The sequence below is a fragment of the Muntiacus reevesi genome, chromosome 4 (assembly GCF_963930625.1).
Source record: "Muntiacus reevesi chromosome 4, mMunRee1.1, whole genome shotgun sequence".
Lineage (NCBI taxonomy): Eukaryota > Metazoa > Chordata > Mammalia > Artiodactyla > Cervidae > Muntiacus > Muntiacus reevesi.
The window spans coordinates 139,847,508-139,867,899 of record NC_089252.1 but is presented as its reverse complement, the minus strand read 5'-3'; the positions used below and the strand labels follow the sequence as shown (position 1 = coordinate 139,867,899).

Below are 20,392 nucleotides of genomic sequence, written 5' to 3'. Positions count from 1 at the left end.
CAGAGGTGTGTCCCACTTTAAAACAGACCTGGGAAAACCCAAATATGCACAATGATATTAATAGATTGGAGCGGGATTATTCATGCTCCAGGATTCTTGTGATTAAACCAGTGAGTCCAAAAATTTTCCTTCATACTTTGCCAATTTCTTTCTTTCCTTTTAATACATTGTTTGACAGAGAAAAGGAATCATAAAAGTCAATGACTTCCTCCTCCATTAAGGGTCAATCGGAAATGACCAAAATCTATGTAAGTGGGAAAAATGACTTGTGAAAGAGTATCCTCTGCCCACAATTTTCTGGGAGCACATGTACTATGTTGGCCAGAAAGCAGAGCACAGGCAGACCTCCAGGTCCCTTAACAATGAAAATTCACCCAGGTAGTTACTGTGATTATGGCCGACACACATCAAATTCCTGTCTCTCCATCACAATCAAGATCTAAAAACCCAAGTCCAGACTCTATGATTATAGAGTAGTGTGCAAAGATCCAGAGGAGGGCATGGCAACCCACTCCAGTATTCTTGCCTGGAGACTCCCATGGACCTAGGAGAATATGGTCCATAGTGTGGCAAAGAGTTGGAACATGAATGAAGTGACTGAGCATGCACACACATGCAAAGATCCACAGCCAAGAGGAAACACAAAATGCTTCTAACTAGGATAAAAATGAAGTCAGCTGACTCCAGTTGTGAAAAGTGCAGAGTTAAGAGGGTGTTGCTTTTTTAATAAATGAAAATATATTATGGCACAGAGGCAAAATGTACACTACAATTTAAGTCGAAACAGACTCCATAGGAAGGCAGAGCTTGCCCCACCTCAGGTCACTCCCACCCCAATGGGAGAGAGATTTCTCTGACATCTGGGCATTTGGGTACTTCAGAGGAAGGAATCAAAAAGCAGGAAGCCACCAGGAGGCTCTAAAGAGATTCAGTATTCAACCCGAGATCAAACAACCAGAAGTGGACCCTAAGTTTTACAAGTGCTAGTTCAAGGTTCCTACACTGTAGCATCACACCATCCTTTCCTGACAATGCAAATCTGTCACTTACCTCAGCCTGCCTGGCGTGGAAGCTGGACTTCAAATGGAAGCATGCATTTGGGGGACCCAAAAGCCCCAAATCAAGGGCAAATGTGAGCCTGCAGACAAGGAAAGGGAGGCGATATCTGCACCCTCCCCATAATCTTCTCCCAAGCCCCGCCTCCTTCCCACCCCATCACATCTAAGTTGTCTCCTTAACTCCACTCTAGCTTTGTTCCAAGTCATTTCCAAAGGGCCCCTTCAGAGGGATTATACAAAACACAAACCTAGTTTGGTTACTCCCCCATTTAAAAAACTTTTATCCACCGCCCTCCAGATAAAATCTGAGCATTTCAGCAAAGTCTACAAGATCTGACCAACTCACCTCTACCTCTTCTTCAACCTTTTAGGAGAAACCTTCCTCACCAAGGGGTCTAAAGACGCCTTTCCACTTTCATAGTTTTTTGGGGTGTTTTTTTTTCCCCTAATATTTATTTATTTGGCTGTGCCAGGTCTTAGTTGCAGGGTCTTTAGTTGCAGCATATGGAATCTAGTTTCCAGAAAGTTAAGTTGCTCAGTTGTGTCTGACTCTTTGCGACCCCATGGACTGTAGCCTAACAGGCTCCTCCGTCCATGGGATTTTTCCAGGCAAGAATGCTGGAGTGGGTTGCTATTTCCTTCTCCAGGGATCAAATCCTGGCCCCCTGCATTGGGAGCATGGAGTCTTAGCCACTGGACCACCGGGGAAGTCCCTCCTTTCCACCCTTTAATACTCAGACACAAGGTACCTTCCTCCAAGGTCTTCTCTAACCCTTCAAAGCAGGTTGATGGCACCTGGTCCACAACTAATTATCACTGTCTTTATCATGGTGTTTCACAGTAAACTGTTCATGTAGTTAAAGAGTTTATACAACATGGTCTCCTGAGAGGGAGAACCGGCTTCAGAGTCCAACAAAATCCTGGGTTTCACCCATGACTTCCCCGTTTACTGGACAGGATATTCTCTCTCTCTCCCGCCTCAGTTTCATTTTCAATAAATGGGGAAATACATACCTTACCAGTCTGTTAGCAGGGTTAAATGGGACAACAATACATACAGTATAAGGCAGAAAACATATCTGATGGTTTAATACATGTTAGTTCCTCTTCCCTCAACCCTTCCCTTAAGCTATAAGAAATCCTGTGATGCAAGAACTTGTATTTTTTTTACTCTTTTGTATTTCTGGCAAATAATACAGTAGGCACTTAACATATGTTGGCAGGAAAAAAACAGAAGAGGGACAGAGGAATGCAGAGGAGGAGGCAGGGAGAGAGGAAAGGAAGAAGGAAATTAAATAATGAAGTGACCGAATGGATGAATGAAGCTAGAAACAAAGAGAGACCCTGATCTGTTAAAGCTAACAAAAGTTACTCTACAGCCTGGTCATGCGACTTTGAGAATGTCCTATCCTTCCCTACTAATACACTCTGAAAGGATGTCCACAAATATTACTGTGTCACTAGGTAAAGACCCTGAACCAAGAGACTGGCAGATCTACCAGCAGTAGGCAGTATACTCCAATATAAGATTGGCACAGGTACCCATGAAAAAATTTCATTCCCCAAATTGTTCATTTCTTATTCTGTTCTAAATGCTGGGCTTAATACAAAGAATACAAATAAACTGACCTTACTCTATGAGGTCTCAATTAACACACCTTATCAGGGGTGTGTTGTTAAATCAGGGGAGGTAAAAAGCTTTAATTTCTAGTGTCTGCCAATTTCTGTGGTGTAAATACTCCCACCAGGGATGATTTCAGTCTACAAATGACATACCCATAATTGAACTCACGGAATCCCTAAGCAGAAAAATAAGATGAGAGAACAGTTGACTTTTCGGTCAGTGGTTCTAGCAAATGAGACAATGGAGAGGAAGTTGAAACTGCTACAGATGTGCTGATGGGTTTTAATTATCCTCCTTCTCTCTGCCCCCTTTTCCAGCAGATAACTGAGCAGATGCCCTTAACAAATATGTAAAAATATAAACATACTTTCTGATCAAATATAGAATTAATGGCCACACCTGAAAATAGAGAAGAGGCAACCTAAGAAGAGGAAATCTAAGAAGGATCAAGTTCATCAAATGGCAGAGGGGGAAGTGGGCAGAGGACCTGAACAGGTATTTTTCTAAAGAAGACATAGAGATGGGCAACAGACAGGTGAAAAGATGCTGAACATCATTAGTCATCAGGGAACTGCAAATCAGGATATCACCTCATACCTGTCAGACTGGCCATCATCTAAAAATACAACAAATAGCATGTTAGCAAGGATATGGAGCAAAGAATCTTTATGCACTGTTGGTGGGAATGTAAAATGCTGCATTTTACATTTGACAACTGGCTAGTATGGAAAACAGTATGGACACTGCTGAAAAAATTAGAACAATTCAGCAATTCCACTCCTGATTATTTACCTAAAGAAAACAAAAAACTAAACTGAAAAGATTATGTGCATCTGCATGTTCATTGCAATATATTTACAACAGCCAAGATACGGAAGCAGCCTAAGTGTCCACCCCACAGATGAATGGGTAAAGATATGGTATATAAACATACAAGGGAATACTCCTCAGCCATTAAAAAAAGAAGAATTAAATCCTACCATTTTTGACATGGATAGACCTTGAGGGTATGATACTAAGTGAAATAAGTCAAAGAAAAATACTATATGACCTCACTTATATTTGGAATCTAAAAATAAAACAGACGAAAAATGAAAATGGACTTATTAATACAGAAAATAAACAGGTGGAGGGAGACGGGCAGGACTGATGAAGGGAATTAAACAAACTTCAAGTTTTAAAATAAGCCAAGGGGATGTAAAATGGGGCATAAGGAATATAGTCAATAGCACTCTAATGACTTTGTATCGGGACATGGTCACTGGACTTGTGATTATTTCAAAATGTATTCAAACATCAAATTACTATGCCGTACACCTAAAACTAACGTAACATTGGACATGAACGATATTTCAACTTTTAAAAAGATGGCAGACGGCATGTTAAAATAGGAAATCAGACAACTTCTCTGGGTAGAAATAAACATGGAAAATATTTTCCTGTATGTTTAAGATCACAGCAGCTCTCTGGACCAAAACCTAAACAGGAAAAAGCACACCAAACTAACAGAAGGAAAAACCATTTAGCAAAATATAAGTTTTTGTCTTAACATGGTTGGAAACTGGGGAGCTATAAATGTTATGGCGTTCTGTGATGAAGCCTCACTCTCTCTGCCATAGGAAAGGGGCTTCTTGGGTGGTATGTATGCTTAGACAGAAGAGGAAGGCAGCTGGCAGTATTTCCTTCCCTCTCACTAGGATTCTGGCTGGCTTTCCCCCTCCCTCTGCTTCTCGCAGAGGCAGCACCACATGTGTGATAACACTCCACAAAACACACTCCTGATCTCTAGGGCAAGTCAGAGTTCCTATGCTAAGGATGCAACTCTGAGTGAGGGCTGCCTATGAAAGCAGTTTTATCTTTATGGCGCTGTAGATATTTATTGATGTGACCCCTTCTCTGTGGCAACACTCATGTGATCCAGCCTCTCTCGTTGACAAAGTTCCCAAAGGGGTAAGAAGACTATATAGTTTTGCTCCATGATTTCAGCAGAAATACTATCTAGCCGTTTGGGACTCTCGGGCTTTTAAGAAGCTACTGTGGCAACAGCTGTTACTTTACTTTGGTAATAAAGTTAAAGAAACCTGAACTCAAGCCACATAGGGGAAAAAATTAGAAATATCAAAAATATGCGAAGATGAGAATACAAGAAAACCCTGCCTACATAGGAGAATGAAATGAAACTATCACAGAATCATTTTTATGGAGAGAAACCCAGAAGGCGTGGAATGGCAGGCATTGCCTTTCCATTCAAATGAAGGGCAATGTAGTGAAGAAACAGCTCCTGATACTTCACATAAAAAGATAAGAAACATGCACATGACCAAATGTGGCATTTGGGACTGGCTACTTGTTTCAAAACCTGAAAGGAAGCAAAGAATGATATGAAGAGACAGATTTAAGCTTATGGAGTCTAAATCATTCAATTACTCAAGAGAAGGTAATTAGCTGTTTTCACTGGAATTTACATAATCTGGCCAGCAGGGCTGGATCTGATCAGCAAAGAGGGCAACTTCAAGATACAAAAGAGGGAAAGTGAGGCAAGAATGAACTGAGTCATTAGGCCCAAGAGCAGACAAAAGAAAGGATGGCTCCCCTGGTGAGGCTGGGAGGGTAGGCAGCCAGCGGGCATCGCCAACTCCTGGTCATGAGTCACCTCTGGCAGAGGCAAAAATGAGATCACAAAACAGCATGGATGGCAGTATTTCTACTTTAAACCAGCAAGTAGATTAGAAACGCTGAGTTAAAAAGTAATGCAAAACTCTGATGAGAATCAAGACTTCGTAGAAACCAGCAGGAACCCATTCTTCCGGTGGAAGAAGTCAAGACCTGGAAATTACCCCCCCACCCCCACCCAGAGTCTCCCCAAGGCTGGCTGTCTAAATCCCAAAGAAAAACCCAAGGTTTAAAGAACTGTAGGGCTGACAGTCACCAAAGAAAAGTAGTGACTGCTGGAAGCCAGGGTAGCAGGGTGCTGCTCTTACAAATACCAAAACCTGAGAGGAAAACATCTGTGTGCCAACGTGGACTCGGTCCTTGACCTGCTGGGTGGATGGTGTGTCTCACACGTGCACACACATCTCACGCGTGCACATACATCTCCTGACGGCCCCGGGGTTGGGTGTCCTCCTCAGCAAAATGACACAACCAAATTACTGCATCTGAAAAGTGGTTTCAAGCTTTGTTCTAGGAAGTGGAAACACTGGGAGAGGAGAATACAGGGCCACTTAGTCAATGAAAGGCCTAGAATGATCGCCAACACTTTTTTGCTCCAAAGGCAAGAAACGTCTCGGGTGCAGGAGGAGCCTCAGCCCAGCTGTTAGATGTCACCACGGCCACTCACCCCCACTCCCCTGGGCCTAAACCCTCAGCGGAGAAGGGCGCGGCCTGGTCCCAGGACATTCCATCCCGTGGATTATTTGATGACGTGGCTGCCTCCTACCCCCCTCCCGGGGTACAATTTTCTAAAAGCAGAGAAAATCCTTCCCAAGAAAATAAACACTCCCAAACAACTGTCCCATTCTGTTACCTATTTGGATTACATAATTGCTATGAAGTCAAGAGTTTCTTATTGACACGCCAGAAAAGACCTCTCAGCTCATAAGCTGAACTAACTGCCTTTTCTCCGCTGCCCAAAGCCCTTTAAAAAAGCTCCAAGTCCCTAAAAAGCAGTCCCCATGGAAGGAAAAGCTCCACCACCTCAAACTCTGCTCAGAATGGAAACTCGCATTAAAATATTTTAAGTCCATGGAATTCTATCAGTCCTGTATACTGTTTTTTTACAACAACAATGACAATAATACAAACCCTTACTGATGCCCCAAATCACCCTTCATGGGAAGAAAACATGGGATATTTTTTCTGATTCTGTGGAGGATAAGCATACAACCTTAACCTTTTTGTTGGCCAATGTGTAAAAATGGGGTGACTAATAATTGGTAATGGGCGTCATTTACCAATCACCAAGTAAAAAAGTTAACCCCCTCCTGACCCATCCCCACACTAGGGAAAAAACCACTAGGTCAAGCTGACTCGAATCCCACAGAGCACAATGCTAATTAAGATACCTATACTTTTCCGGTTGAGGCGGCAGTAAAAAGGCTGAGGGTTTCTTTTATAGACTGCTCTAACTTGTTCATCTGGATCAATGTAGAAATAGTGGCAATTTGCTCTTCATAATTCCTCTCCAGGAATAAAAATGACTAGGATATTCCTGGAAGGCGGCCTCACTCACAAATTAGAAGGCATACCTCCTATAATCACTGTACTTTGCTCAGTGTAAAGATTAAATGAGATAATACACAGAAAGTGCTGAGCAAGCATCTGGCACACAATAATAACCTCAATACATCCATGGCGCTAGTAGTTGTAAAAACAACCACCCCCAGCAAAACAAAACAAACAAAAAGGGGGGGGGGGGCTGTTTCCTTATCAACTTACTTGGAATAGGGAAAATTGAAACATAAGGTAATAACAGTGCCACAGCCCAACCCAGAGATGTCTTTGCTTGTCCTCTGGTTTTCTCATAATCAGCCACTTGCTAGCCATCAAGAACTTGCCACAATGCCCCAGGTACTCACACCCCACTATGTATCCAACTCTCAGGAACTGAGAAGTAGCAGAGTGTTTGAAACAATGAGAACAGAAATGAAATAGACCTTAAGGAAATTTCACAAAGCCACTTGGCACCGATCACGTAAAAGGTTTGCCAAGCAAAGTCAAATATCCCACACTACACAATTGTTGTCAGTGGAAAAAGAGGATACAGAAAGCAGAGATGCTGAACATCCTAATGAGAAGGTGATCTTCCCACCAGAGACCAGATACTCAAATTCTAGCTCTTCTGTAAAATTTAGACCACAAATAAATCCTTCCTAAGGCACACCTAGCAATCTTTTGTGCTTGGCTCTGCTGTTTGGACATGCATAGTTGTTTTCCTTCTAGTCACAAAACCGGTTTTTAAGAGCTTATGAAAATATTCATATTTTCGTGATATGCGATAAGCAGGTTTTACTCTAATCTATATCTCATGTGCTAATTTGCTTGGGGCACACACATGACATACTAGGCTCACCTTCCTAGTGACACGCTATAGTATGCAATTAAGCAGGACATTTTTTTTTTTCAAAGGTGTCAAAATGAATCATGTCTGGAGTCCAGAAAAATGATGCATTTGCAACAGTCGTGAGACTGGGGGGCCAAAAAACATCCGTAAAACTTTTATTTTCTATTGTGCCTCTTCAACCTACAAGAGTCTGTGTCACAATTTCCTGGTCTCTAAACCAGGTATTTTGGACACACAAAGGATATTAGTGTTATGCCTTTTCAACTTGTAAAGACCAGGCCACTTGGCAACTCTTGGGAATTTCTAAACCATGCTTTCCAAAACGCAAAGGGCAAGTGTGACCCATAACTTTAGAGAAGGGCAAGTAACGTTCTACCTCTGGCTCAATATTTGGTTTATTTCACTTGATGTAAGTTTTTATGGCAACCCTCTATTACCATGAAAGCGTATTCAAAGTAATAAGTGAAACTTGTGAAAGTCCATTTGTTTTTATTTAATACATTCTAATCAAATAGTAACAGCAGTAAATAAACACTTTGAAAAGCAGGCATGTATCCCCCTATATCTGGAAGAAAATTAAGTCAAAGTATTCTACATGGTAGAAGGGAGACAACTGCTAATGTCTATGGTTAGACCACTTGGAAATTCCTAAAGCCATTTCCAAAAAATCAATGGCAACAGGTTGTGGGACGCAGCTGTTTCAAAGGGTAAAATGTCTCTATCTACATGGTTTTATTAACAGGGATTGAGTTGCACCTGTATAGCATGACATTCTTGTCTTTAGCCTTAAAGGAAAAGAAGTCTTTTCCATTTGCACCAGTTTGAAATATTTCTGAAATAAGGCTCCCTTGAAGAGGATTACTACAGTACTCATTCATGAGAGAGTTCATACATGTAGTAAAAAGACAAATACAGGATTTCATGGTCACTTTTTTTGGCTGATTTGGTTAATTGCATAAAATGAAGGATAAATACTCACAAGCATATCTGTTTAACAAATCTCCTAACTACATCAGAATGCAAAATATCAAATGTCCTAAAATAGACTCTGATCACCAGGCACACAGAACTGAAGTTAAGCCTGTGTCAGTTTCGTTCCTTCCACTTCTTCGGCACTCCTAAGTGGAGCTCTTTCCTACCAGTGCTGGGACCTTTCACCTAAAACAAACGAACCTCAGAAAGTGAGAGCTCTGAGAAAGTGTTCCTTCAGCCTTTACTTGGGACATTTTATTCTTAACTTAAAAGGATCAACTGGTCTTGGTCAGCCTTAGGAAGGGAAGCATCCCTCAAGTTGAAAACATGTGAGGAAAACTTTAAATACCTAGCTACCTTGTCATACAATTAAATCAGATTGACTTCAGCTGGTCTTAGAATTCCGCGGAGTTATCCAGAGCCGTCACTCAAGATTTGGTTCTCTTTTACATAGCTGCATTCGGAGATATTCTATAGGAGGCATGTTTAGAAAACAAAGAAACACTTATACCTGGAATTTATATTCTTCCAAATAATCTTTTAGTCTTGTTGGTAAAGGCAGTCCCCAGATGGTGCTGGTACACTTGTTAATGGTCAGTCTACAGAGATGCTGCAGAGGTGGTGCTGACGTGTAGAGTGGCTTGGTCAGATAAAGGTGAACAGTGCCATTCCGGGGGGCTTCTGGGCCTGTCCGCTTATCCTTGCACATCTGAACATAGTAGTCGATCAGATGAACCACACTGTCAAACTGTTTAAGCTTGGACTTGACACATATGATAGAGTCCAACCTAAATTTCCCATCTTGGTATTCGATGCGAAGATTAGTTGGTCCAGCTGATGTCTTAACAGATATTGTTAATAGGTAGTCTGAATGCGAACTATCTCTAATCAAGAAAGTTCCTTCTGGTGCCTCTTTTAATTTCTCTTTGGCTTCATTAACAGTCATACTTCCCCAGTACCAACCTGGGGTTTTTGTTCAAAAAGAAAAAGAAAAGAGGGTTAAATAGTTATTATAGAGAATTTTTTAAATAGAAGTGTGTGAAAGTTTACCATAGGCTACCATAACTACATTCTGTAGAAATTTACTGAAAACGTGGGTCCATTTAACTTTCTGAACAAACTGCAAGCCAGCTTTCTTTTTTAAAAAGTAACTTTCTGTAGCTGTTCTTTGAACTCTTAAGATTTTCTAACACACAAAAGAATGGTTGTAATATGACACGCTGGCTGAGCAGGCATGATACTTTTCAAGTGAAATCAAAGATTTAATGTACATTAAATAAGTCAGAAATTAGAAAATCCATGCCCCAGAAAAAATGGAAAACCCAACTTCAGTTAATGCCAACAAAATTAAAAGCAACTTTTTGGCTGGTTGGTGTCCACCTCCACCCTTCCCAAATCTATATCTCTTTGCAAAGCCCTAGAAAGCACAGCTATTTTAAAAGAACAGTTCTAGTACCGTAGCTTCTGTCTGCTGTTTTGACTGCAACTACCTTATCAGCCATTGAGAAATGAGAGAAAGCCCCATGGATCATTAGTACTTCATGTTTACAATCTTCTATAAACTCTCTTGGACTTCGCCCTAATTCAAATCCAATCACAACCGTCGGTTTCCCTGGCATTCTCGATTCGACCTGCCAGTTCCATCTCCCATCCTGTTTTCAAAAGCGACTTAGCGACATCTTGCATATTAAACGTTTGAACAATGCTCCCCACCCCCTACCTCAAAAAAACTGTTCGGGGACCTGCAATCTGCCGGTTCCTCGCGCGCAGGGAAAGCCCTTGGCCAGCAAGGAAAGACCGGAACCACAAGTGAAGAACTATTCCCTCTCCCCTACCTCCACCAAAACTTCACCTCTGCCCCAAACGTAAGCTGTGAGAGTCCCGATTTTGAAAGCTTGCACAAGGTTTGCCAGAACCCGCCCCCCGCTCACCGCCCCCATCTTGTCTTCTTTCAGATGCCGAGACACGATAGAGCCGCGCAAAGCGCAAGGCTGCCCCTAGACACCAGCGAGCCAGGCTCGGCTGGGGCCCCGCAGTCCGCTCTGCTCCTGGCTCTGCGGCAGTCGCCTGCGCGGCAATCTGTCGGTGCCTGAAGTTGGCTGCCAAGATTCCAGGCTGTAGCGGCTGCCGGGCCCGGGAGCCGGATGCAGCTGAAGCTGCGGGCAGCGCAGCGCCCACTCGCTGCCCTCGCACCCCGCGGACAGGAAAGGCGCCGGGCACTATCTCCAGAGGGTCCGAGCCCGAGTGCCGACCCTCAAGCAGCCGCGGAAAATAGCTAAAGTGCCAGCGCCCTAAGAGTCGATTTCCAAGGAGCCCTCCTCGAGCTCTGCCCTCCTCTAGGCCTTGGAGTCCCTCAGAAACCACTTTCCTTTCGCATTCCCAAGGATCCAGAGCCGGGCGGCATCCTCCCCGCGAGTCGCCTGCCCCGCGGCGGGGACGGGAAGCGGTTGCTCCCCAGCCTCGCCAGCACAGCCCCATCCGCGTCTCCCGGGAGGCGCCCCCTTCTCGCACGCATCGCGACGGGTCCGCTCCCTACCTGTGTGACTGAGTTCCCGCAGGGCCTTCGCCAGCCGCGCCGCCTCTGGGGACGGCTCCTCCGCCGACCCCGCGGTCCCCCACTGGCTCTGCGCCCCTTCCGCGCCATTCCCGGAGGGCTCGAGGCACCGCAGGGTCATGGGAGAAAGGTCACCGCGGCAAAGACAGGTGGCCGCCCGAGCTGGGGTCGGAGAAGGGCGCGCGTCCTTCTTAGAAGTCAGTGGGAACCCCAAAACCACTCCCTGAGGGGTCCCCGAAATGGTGGTGGAGGGGGTGGGGATGGGGCGCTGCAGGCTCTTCCTCCCCGGGTTCCGGTGCACCGATGGCCAAGTCCCCCGCAGGCGCGTTCACGCACAGTTCGCCTGCAAAGAGAAAGTGGAGGCTTGGGTCAGTCGGAACTGGACCCCTGCGGCCGGGGTGTGGGTGGAGAGGCAGGGATGTGGAAAATCCCGGGGACTCCTCCGCGTCTGTGCTCCTGCACCATTTAACCCCGGGCATCCAGTTACTGCCCTGGCCCGTTCCAGAGAAAGGATAGAGAGAGACAGCAGGGATCCAAGACACAAGGGGCGTGGGGGGGCGGAGGGAGCGGACAGGATGAGGGTGGGGAACCGGGCAATTTCCCGCCGAGGGCTGCTCTCTGAAATCGCAGACTAGGAGACGAGAAGAGCGAAGAGTCACCTGCGGGTACGGTGGTAAATGGGCCCTAGTGTCAAGGACGAGTAGAAATTTAAAAAGGAAACAGGCGAGGTCCCCAAATTGGCACTCCTATCTCACACTCTGCACAGCCCGGGGAGCCCCGGAGGAAGCCCCCGGCACAAACCTAGTTACCGGCCCCAGAGCGCCGCGGGGCTCCCCGGGCAGAGCCGGCAGTCCGGGACTCGGAGGTGCGGGAGCTGCGGCCACCCCGCAGAAGAGGCTGCCTCGCTTCCCTACCGCGCTGGGGGCACGGATGGGGGGGCCGCCCAGGCTGCCGCTCCCGAGGTCGGGCGGCTCCTGCTGCTGCTGCTGCTGCTGCTGCTGCCGCCGCCGCGGGCGCTGTCGAGGAATCTGCCCGAGCGCGCAGACCTCGTGGGGGCTCCGACCCGTGACCCGAGCCCAGGCCGAGCACGCGGCTGAGAGCTCTGTGGGACATACTAGACAACCAACGCCGAGCCCTTACCTCGGCCTCGACCGCCGTGGCCGCCTCCACACCAGGCAGCCTCCAGCCCGCACGGGGCGGGGGAGCCGGGAGGGGCCCGGGAGGAGGGGTGTCTGCCCGAGTTTCCCCTGTTGACTTTTTAATTTGGGAACGAGATGCCCAAGGCGGTGACTAGCCCTGCGCTCCGCGGCGGAGGCGTCCGGAGTTCTCTGCGTAGAGAGCAAACGTGAGTCCCGGGGACCACTGCCTCGACTCGCTGGGCTCAGACACCTCCTCCGGGCTCCGACAGCCCCCGCCCCCCGACCGGGGGCAGCTGCTGGGTTCCCTCCAGCTGCAGCCAAGGAGATGAGAAGGGGAGAGGGAGGGAGGAAAGAGTCAGGGCGGGAGGCAGGCGGGTGGGGAGGAGCGGGAGATCAGGTTATTAGGATTATTAATCTGGACGGCAGTTTACAGGGAAAAAAACAAAAAACTCTGGAGACTTCCAGACGCCGGGAAAGAACCGGAGAAAGCAGGCAGTAGCTCCCAGCCCCCGACCAGAGCCGCAGTTCCGACTCTCAAGCCCGGCGACTCCAAACTGCGGAAGCCCAGGCTGCCTGGCGCTCGCGGCCGCGCCCCAGTGCCCTCCCCAGCCCTCGTGGGGGCGGAGCCTTCGGGCTCCCCGGACCGATACCTGCCGCCGGCCCGAGCTCCTTCGGCGCCCCAGCTGCAGGCGAAGGCGACCCTGAGGCCGTGCACCCGGGGCCCCGGCGCGCGCCGTCCGTGGCCCGCGCAGCGCCAGTGGCGGCGGGCGAGGAGGCTCATGCTTCAGAGGAAGCCCAGGGCCCGCGAGCCGCGGCGGCGGCGGCGAGACTGGAGTTAAACGTCCGTCCCGGGAGCGGTGTGTGCGCGCGACTTCCCAGACGTACGCGCCTCCCTCGCTCCCCGCCTCTCCCCATCCGCGCTCCCCGCGTGCCCCGCCCAGCGGCTGCGGAGGCCGCTTTCCAGGAACTTTCCAGGAATCCATCCCACGTGACCGCGGCCCCCGCTACTGCTTTAAAGAGACTCCGGCGCTGTTGATCAGGCTTCGGGGGAGAAGGGCTCCGAGCGCTCGGGTTCCGATCCGGTCGGGGCGGATGCCTGGGAATTCGCCCTCTTCTGACCCCCCAACGCCTGGGAGTGCTCGGAGACGCGCAGGAGAAGCCCCGGGCCGCCACCAAGCCGGTTCCCGCGGCCGGAGCCTGTCTCCAACCCGTGCAGGGAGTAGTGCGCAGGGGTCGAGCGATTAACAGACAAGCTCGCCCCTAGGCCCGCCGCCGGGGGTGTCTTGCCCACCCCCTCCGTGCCTTCTCTAGGCCACCTTCCAGGCCGCACATCTGGAAGAGGGGGTGTTGGAGAGACTAGAGGTCCTCGGAAATGGCCCCTCCCGCTCTAAGACACATTCGTGGAGTGAGGGAGCCCCCTCTTCAACCACCCCCCCTTCCAGGTCCACGCCCAGGAGCCGAAGGGAGTGGGCCGATGGCGGTCCCCTGGGCCTGGGTCCTAGAAGGTTGCCAGCGGGCGGAGAGCGGCGCCTGGTTAAGCTGCGCTGGTCGCTCTCAGTTCCCTCCCCCTGGCGGGCTTGCTCGCGGTCTCCCGCCCCGGCCCGGCCCTGCTCCTCCCTCTTTCCCTCCGCTCCGCGGTCTCCTTCCGGCCACCCGGCGGCCCTCCCGGCTCACCAGCGCCGATCGCGAAGGGGACGCTCAGACCCGCGCGCTCTGTGATCCGCGTGGCCCGCCCGCCTCCGTGTCCGCAGCCTGAGAGAGCTCAGCTCTGGGATTTCCCGCAGAACTGGAGCCTGGGGGACCCGGAATGCGGAAAGATCCCCAGCTCTTCTTCCCTGCCCAGGGACCCTCACCTCCTCCCACCTGATTGGAGGCCACCTGGCCTCAGTTAAAACTCATCTCCTTCCCAGCACGTCTCCTCCCGAGATGTGACCTACTTTAAATGTGACCTACTTTTTAAAAAACCATCAACACTCATGGGAAAACCGGATCCAAAATTTCGATAACCATTTTTCTTTGAAATACTCTTCTATTGCATCACTATTCAAAAGCTTGAAAGGTCAATGGCCACTTTTAGTTGAAGCACCGGCTATGGGGAAGTTGGGCGAGGAAGCAGCGGGGCGGGTGGGGGGGCGGGGAAAGGCTCGACTCACAAACCTGGCCTGGTGCCCCCCCCTGCTGGCTCTGCGAGGAAGCAGAAACCAGTCCCTGCCTTCAGGAGTCGTGGACACAAGGGTTTTCTCAATAATTTTCCTGCTTTTGGGTAAATAGTGAAGCAAATGATTGATAAATTGAGGAAGGGGAGGAGTGCAGTTCCCAGCTAACAAAGGGTTTTGTCAACGATGGAGTCGCGTGGACGAATCATGTTTTCTCAGAGTCTGATGTGGAGGACTGAGCTAACAGCCCTAGTTAGAACCCTCTACAATAGAGATGGATAAATTTGTGTAAGTCTCTTACCCTCCTTGAACCCTAGACCTTTTCTATAAAATTAAGGGACTGGATTCCAGTTCTGGGCGAGGGATTAGGATGAATGAACAAATACGATTCCAAGATGGAGTTTGTCTCTGGTCTGAAGCCCAGAAACTCTTAAGAACCACTACATCTACTAGGGTTCATTAGGCTCTAAATTATTCCATTTAACGTGTGCTTCCTTGGTAAAGAATCACAGAGGAAAAGTGTACTCACTTTTCTGTAGTGTAAAGATATTTTTTTAATTTTGCAAAGATAAAATAATTTCCATTTAATTGTCCAGTGAAATGAATCTACCAACAGCTCTTCTTAACTGTGTTTTCCTGTTGCCTCCTAAGGATCTTTGCACATGCCTCCCTGCTTCCTGAAATGCTCTTCCCCAGACTGGGTGCACGGCAGACTGTAATTATTCAGGGCCCAGCTCAAGCATCACTTCTACAGAGTCGTTGTCTGCAAAGATTGCAGTAAACATGGTGCCAGCTGTAGCAGCACCAAGCTTTGTACTAAAGGAGGATTTTTAACTTTTGTCTCTGAAAGGTCTCAGCAATGCCAAGCATTTTGTTGGCCCCAGGAAGCACACATTAGGAAAATATTTATGAGAGTGTGTTAAGTGAAAAAAAAACTAGAATGTGTAATTGTATCCATGCTATGCTTTTGACATTATAAAGTGTGGGCAAAAAGTGTGCCTGTGGGCAAAAACAGAATTTGCCTGTGGGCAAAAACAGAATTTGACCAAATAAAAGCAGCTGTTTGAAGGGTAACAGGATGTGGGTGAATCTTTAAATTTGACTTTTCTTAATACTGTTCCAGTGTTTCTGATACAGCCATCATTTTCCCAAAACTGCATGAGGGTGTCATCGCTTACTCTCAAGGGGTAGAGTATAGTTTGCAGAGCTGAGCGACTGCCCTCCTGAACCCCAGGTCTGCCACCCATCACCACTCTTTAGATGTCTAAGCAGAATCTCTGGTTTAATAGGTCCCAAACTACAGCCTGGATAACCCTTTCCCTCCTCCCCCCTCCACAAAAATAAAACAAAGCCATCCCTCCTGCACTCTTCCCCATCCCTGAAGACCAGTCTTCAGCTGCTCAGGCCAGCAGCCCCGGAGCCATCCTCCTCACACACCCCTCATCTCATGTGTCAACTAGTCCTTTGATTTCACAATAAACTCAGAAGGGAAGCACTGGCCACATCTCCCCCATGCCATTAGTCCGCGGTTGTTCAGTCGCTCACTCATGTCCAATTCTTTGTGACCCCATGGACTGCAGCAGCCCAGGCTTCCCTGTCCTTCACCATTTCCCGGAGTTTGCTCAAACTCACATCCTTTGAGTCAGTGATGCCACCCAACCATCTCTGTCCTCTGTTTTCTCCTTCTCCTGCCTTCAATCTTTCCCAGCATCAGGGTTTTTTCTGAGTCAACTCATTAGTCTAGGCTACCTTCATTTCTGGGCTTCCCAGGTGGCGCTAGTGGTAAAGAACTCACTTGCCAATGCAGGAGACAGGAGACGCGGGTTCCACCCCTGGGTGGGGAAGATTGGCTGGAGGAGGAAATGGCAACCCGCTCCAGTATTCTTGCCTGGAGAATCCCATGGACAGAGGAGCCTGGGGGGCTACAGTCCACGGGGTCGCCAAGAGTCGGACACGACTGAAAGCGGCTTAGCACCAGCACCTTCATTTCTACCTGGCTTACAGCTGCAACCTCCCTCTTGAACTCCTTGCTCCACAAAAGGCTCTCCAATCAGTGAGAGAGACCCTCACTGATTTTAATTAATTAAATTAAACTAAGTAATCTCACTCCCCACCTCTGCTTTACCCCCAAATGACTGCATTGCACCAGAGTAAAAGGTAAAACCCTAATAACTACTCACAAGACTCTGGAAGATCTGGTACCTCTCTGATATCCCCTCCTGCTCTGTTCCTTGATCACAATGCTCAAGTCACGGTGAACTCCTTGCTATTGGCAGAACATGCTACCTGCTTTCCTTCCTCAGGCTCTTTGTCTTTGCTATTTCCTGCACCCACCACTCTCTTCCTCCAGATAATCAGATAATCTGCATGGTTTGCTCCCTCACTTCCTCAGATCTTTATTAAGTGCCACCTTCTTAGTGAGACTTGACTGATCACCCTATTCAGAATCCACCCCTCTTTCCTCCTCTTTCCTCTGTGCTCTAGTTTTGTCCCTTGCATTGATCACTATCTAACCTAGATTATGTCTTATTCATTGGCCTGTTTTCCTGTCTTTCTCATCCACAAGAATGTAAGCTTCCTGAGGACATGTATTTGTTTTGCACTGTTTGCATCTTTTTATCTCATCTCCTTGAACAGTTTCCAGCACATAACATGCATTCCACATAATTGTAGAATGAATGAAGCTCCAGCAAAATGACTTTAAACTACCCAGGCATAAATCCTTGCTCTACCACTGCTGACTACCTATGTTATTTTGGCAAATTATTTAGCCTTTTATGGAGGTAATAATGAGACATATAGGGCTATTGTGAAAATTAAATGATGTAATCTATGAAAAGTGCTTTGACATTTAGCAAATAATAAACATCAGCTATTACTTTAACTCTCATCCTTTTACTCTCAATGAGTTTGAATTTTTCTCCCTACAGGTAAGGTTATCTTATTTTGTGTGTATGAAACCCAACAGTCACTCCCTGGTTATTGCCTGAGAACTTCCTGTGAGTTGATTCCCTGGAGTTCACCTTTAGCTTTAAATTTACAAGGTAAAATAGTGATTCAGTTTGTCCCCAGGTTTTCAGGAGTACGTGCTCTGTTTAGGAGGCAGGTGCATGACACTTGTGAACTGTCATTCTACTAGGAAGGGAAGGAAGAGTGATTTTCACAAAGCTGAGGTGTGTCTTCTGTTGCTTGCATGGAGGAATTGTCAAAGCTTGAAAATCCCCTCCATGAACCAAACTCAAACTGGGTCTTCTTGGTTTTTTAATGCAGATGTTCTGATACCAGAACTGACTCGAGCAATCGGCACTGAGCTTGCTGAGTTGCAGAGAGAGCTTTTGGGGTTTTGTTTGGGGACTGAGGGAACGGCTGTTGGCTGTTGTGTCTGAAGTGCCTATGGGTAGAAGGTACCCTTTTAAGTGGCCACCATTCCTTCCTTTTAGAGTTTGCCATCTCACCACCACCACCACCACCACACACACACACCCCACCCTCAACACTCCTTGTGATTCTGGAACCCACTGTTTTGGAAAGCATGTGACCCCGGCTAGCCAACAGGAGTGCCCCATGCCCTTGGACACAGGGGTTTGTCCACTATCACAACAGATTAATTTTTAGGATTTGATGTAAGTGCCTCCCCTTCTGAGATGATGGGCAGTAAGGACCATGTAAGTCAACTTTCCCACCACTTGGAGAGCTTGTCAAAGAACAAAAATAACAGAGAAGGAAGCAGAGCTCAGTTTTGAGTGAGGAGGAGAGATTCCTGAGCACTTGAATCCAACAAGCCTGAAAAAGCACTGCCCTTGGGCTCCTCAGATACAGGAGTGAACAGGTTTATTTATCCCCGCAGCGTTTGATGTGGGTTTCTGTAGCTTGTAATCAAAGAAACTCTCACGGGGTATAAGGAGTCGCATGTGGAGGAATGTGTCGGAGGGAGTAGAATGGAGAGTTGAGAAGATGAAGAAGAAAGCTACCTTTCATGGTAATGAGCATCCATTACTGTTCGTCTGGTGCTTCTCAGTACCCATTCCCTTTGACAGTGTCCCACTTGCTCCATCCCTATAGTGGAAGACACTACCTGGGGAACAGAGGAAGAGGGGGAGATCCTGCTGGCTTCTGTGCTCTGGGTCAGGGGTGTAGGGGGGGAAAAGCCAGGCAGATGGCCCTCCCCTAGACTTCTGGGACCCAGGGACATGGTCCATGGCTGTGACCTCAGTCCTTCTGTCCACAGAAGTGGAAGGGAATCATGTTCCAGGAGCGTAGTTGTCAATGTTAAGTCACAGATCTCTCAGAAATCCTGATCAGAGTCCAACAAACCACCTGCCTATGGGCCATATTTGACCTCCCCCACCCTGAGGGTTATGGGCTTCCCAGGTGGCACCAGTGGGAAAGAACCCACCTGCAGGAGACATAAGAGATGCAGGTTCAATCCCTGGATCGGGAAGATTCCCCTGGAGTGGGGGCATGACTACCCACTCCAGTATTCCGTCCTAGAGAATCCTGTGGACAGAGGAGCCTGGTGGGCTACAGTCCATGGGGTTGCAAAGAGTCAGACATGACGGAGGTGACTTAGCACAAACACATACCCTGCGTGTTATTGTTGGTCTACCAGGGTTCTAAAAAAAAAAAGGAAAGAAAAATGTGAACCAAATTAAAAATTTGGAGATTTCATCCCCAGAGAGATCCAGAGTTTTGCATTCTCCAAGATTTGTCCACACTGAGTCCCGTCCCCTCAAGGCAGTGACAGGCTGAAGCAGAGCAGGGGTTGCTGCCTTCTCACATCCTCTGTGGATCCCCAACACTGAACAGAACTTGCTATCTGTCATCACTCTTGCATTGTTGGTTTTCTTATGGTGGAGAAGTTTTTTTTTTTTTTTTTTTTTTGACCTAAATGGAGAAATAAAAAAATACAACCCAAAGACTGAATATTTCAAGACAAATAGAAGAGAGCTTATTTCTCTGTGGGGCTGAAGCCTGTTCCTCTGCATAGTAGGCAAAATGTGGCTGAGTTCTCACACTGACCTGTTTCATTCTGCTACATTCCTACCCGGCCCTGCAGGCATTTGCATTCAGGTTCCATTTTTCTCTGCAGAAAAACATTCTGGGACTTCTCTGGTGGTGTGGGGGATAAGGATCTGCCTGCCAATGCAGGGGACATGGATTCGATCCCTGGTCTGGGAAGATTCCATTGGCAACTAATCTCACGAGCTGCAACCACTGAGCTGCCTGCTGCAACTACCAAAGCCCGCTCACCTCAAGCCTCTGCTCCGAAACAAGAGACGCTACTTCAATGAGAAGCCCATGCTCCACAACTAGAGGAAGCCCACACAAAGTAATGAAGACCCAGAACAGCTGAAAAGAAAAAAAAAAATGTTCTGGAGGGAGACACAGATTGGCCGGTGGGAGTGGTTATTGACAACCTAAAACCTGACTGTGAATCCCCAGGGGAGAAATGAGCTCAGGTGAGACCCCTTGTCCTAGAATGTGGATAGTCTCCATTAAAGCACTTCTGAGAGATAAAAGTCTGCTTTCAGCATGGTTCAGGTTGCTCCTTATTGAAAATGGTCTATACAGGCAGAGGGTATTCAATCATGAAGACGTTGGCTTCACTAGTGTGGAATAATTTTCTTTATATCCTTTCTCCTTCCTCACATTGCTCTTTCTGGCCATCTTGTTTCCCAAACTCACCAAACCTGCCTCAGGATCTTTGTACTTATTCTCTCTGAAATGCTCTAAGCCTAATATTCTCATGGCATCATTCCCTCACTTTCTCCAGGTCTTTGCTCACCAAGACCTACCTTTTCTCATCAGTGATCATTTCTTTCCCCTG

General features: G+C 47.6%; 1 protein-coding gene across 3 annotated transcripts; it reads right to left on the bottom strand.

The window, feature by feature from the left end:
- Positions 1-8,226: 8,226 nt before the first annotated feature.
- SOCS2 (suppressor of cytokine signaling 2) lies at positions 8,227-14,521 on the bottom strand. Of its 3 annotated transcripts, none has more exons than XM_065934209.1 (3): positions 13,060-13,200; positions 11,253-11,613; positions 8,227-9,679 (listed from the first exon to the last, which is right to left on the bottom strand). In XM_065934209.1, exons 2-3 carry the CDS (start codon positions 11,389-11,391, stop codon positions 9,222-9,224), a joined length of 597 nt encoding a protein of 198 aa, XP_065790281.1. In that variant the 5' UTR covers positions 11,392-11,613; positions 13,060-13,200; the 3' UTR covers positions 8,227-9,221. The 3 variants fall into 3 exon arrangements, with proteins under 3 accessions (XP_065790281.1, XP_065790282.1, XP_065790280.1); XM_065934210.1 differs by lacking the exon at positions 13,060-13,200 and adding an exon at positions 12,072-12,350; XM_065934208.1 differs by lacking the exon at positions 8,227-9,679 and adding an exon at positions 12,411-12,598 and having other exon boundaries at positions 11,325-11,613; positions 13,060-14,521.
- Positions 14,522-20,392: the final 5,871 nt, after the last annotated feature.

Excerpts from the sequence above, each read along its gene's own strand:
- SOCS2 (XM_065934208.1), bottom strand. The coding sequence starts at position 13,392 with ATGGATTCCTGGAAAGTTCCTGGAAAGCGGCCTCCGCAGCCGCTGGGC. Across the intron at positions 12,599-13,059 it reads GGAGCTCGGGCCGGCGGCAG|AGAACTCCGGACGCCTCCGC; the intron begins GTATCGGTCCGG and ends CTCTCTACGCAG. Across the intron at positions 11,614-12,410 it reads CCACGGCGGTCGAGGCCGAG|GCGAACTGTGCGTGAACGCG; the intron begins GTAAGGGCTCGG and ends TTCTCTTTGCAG.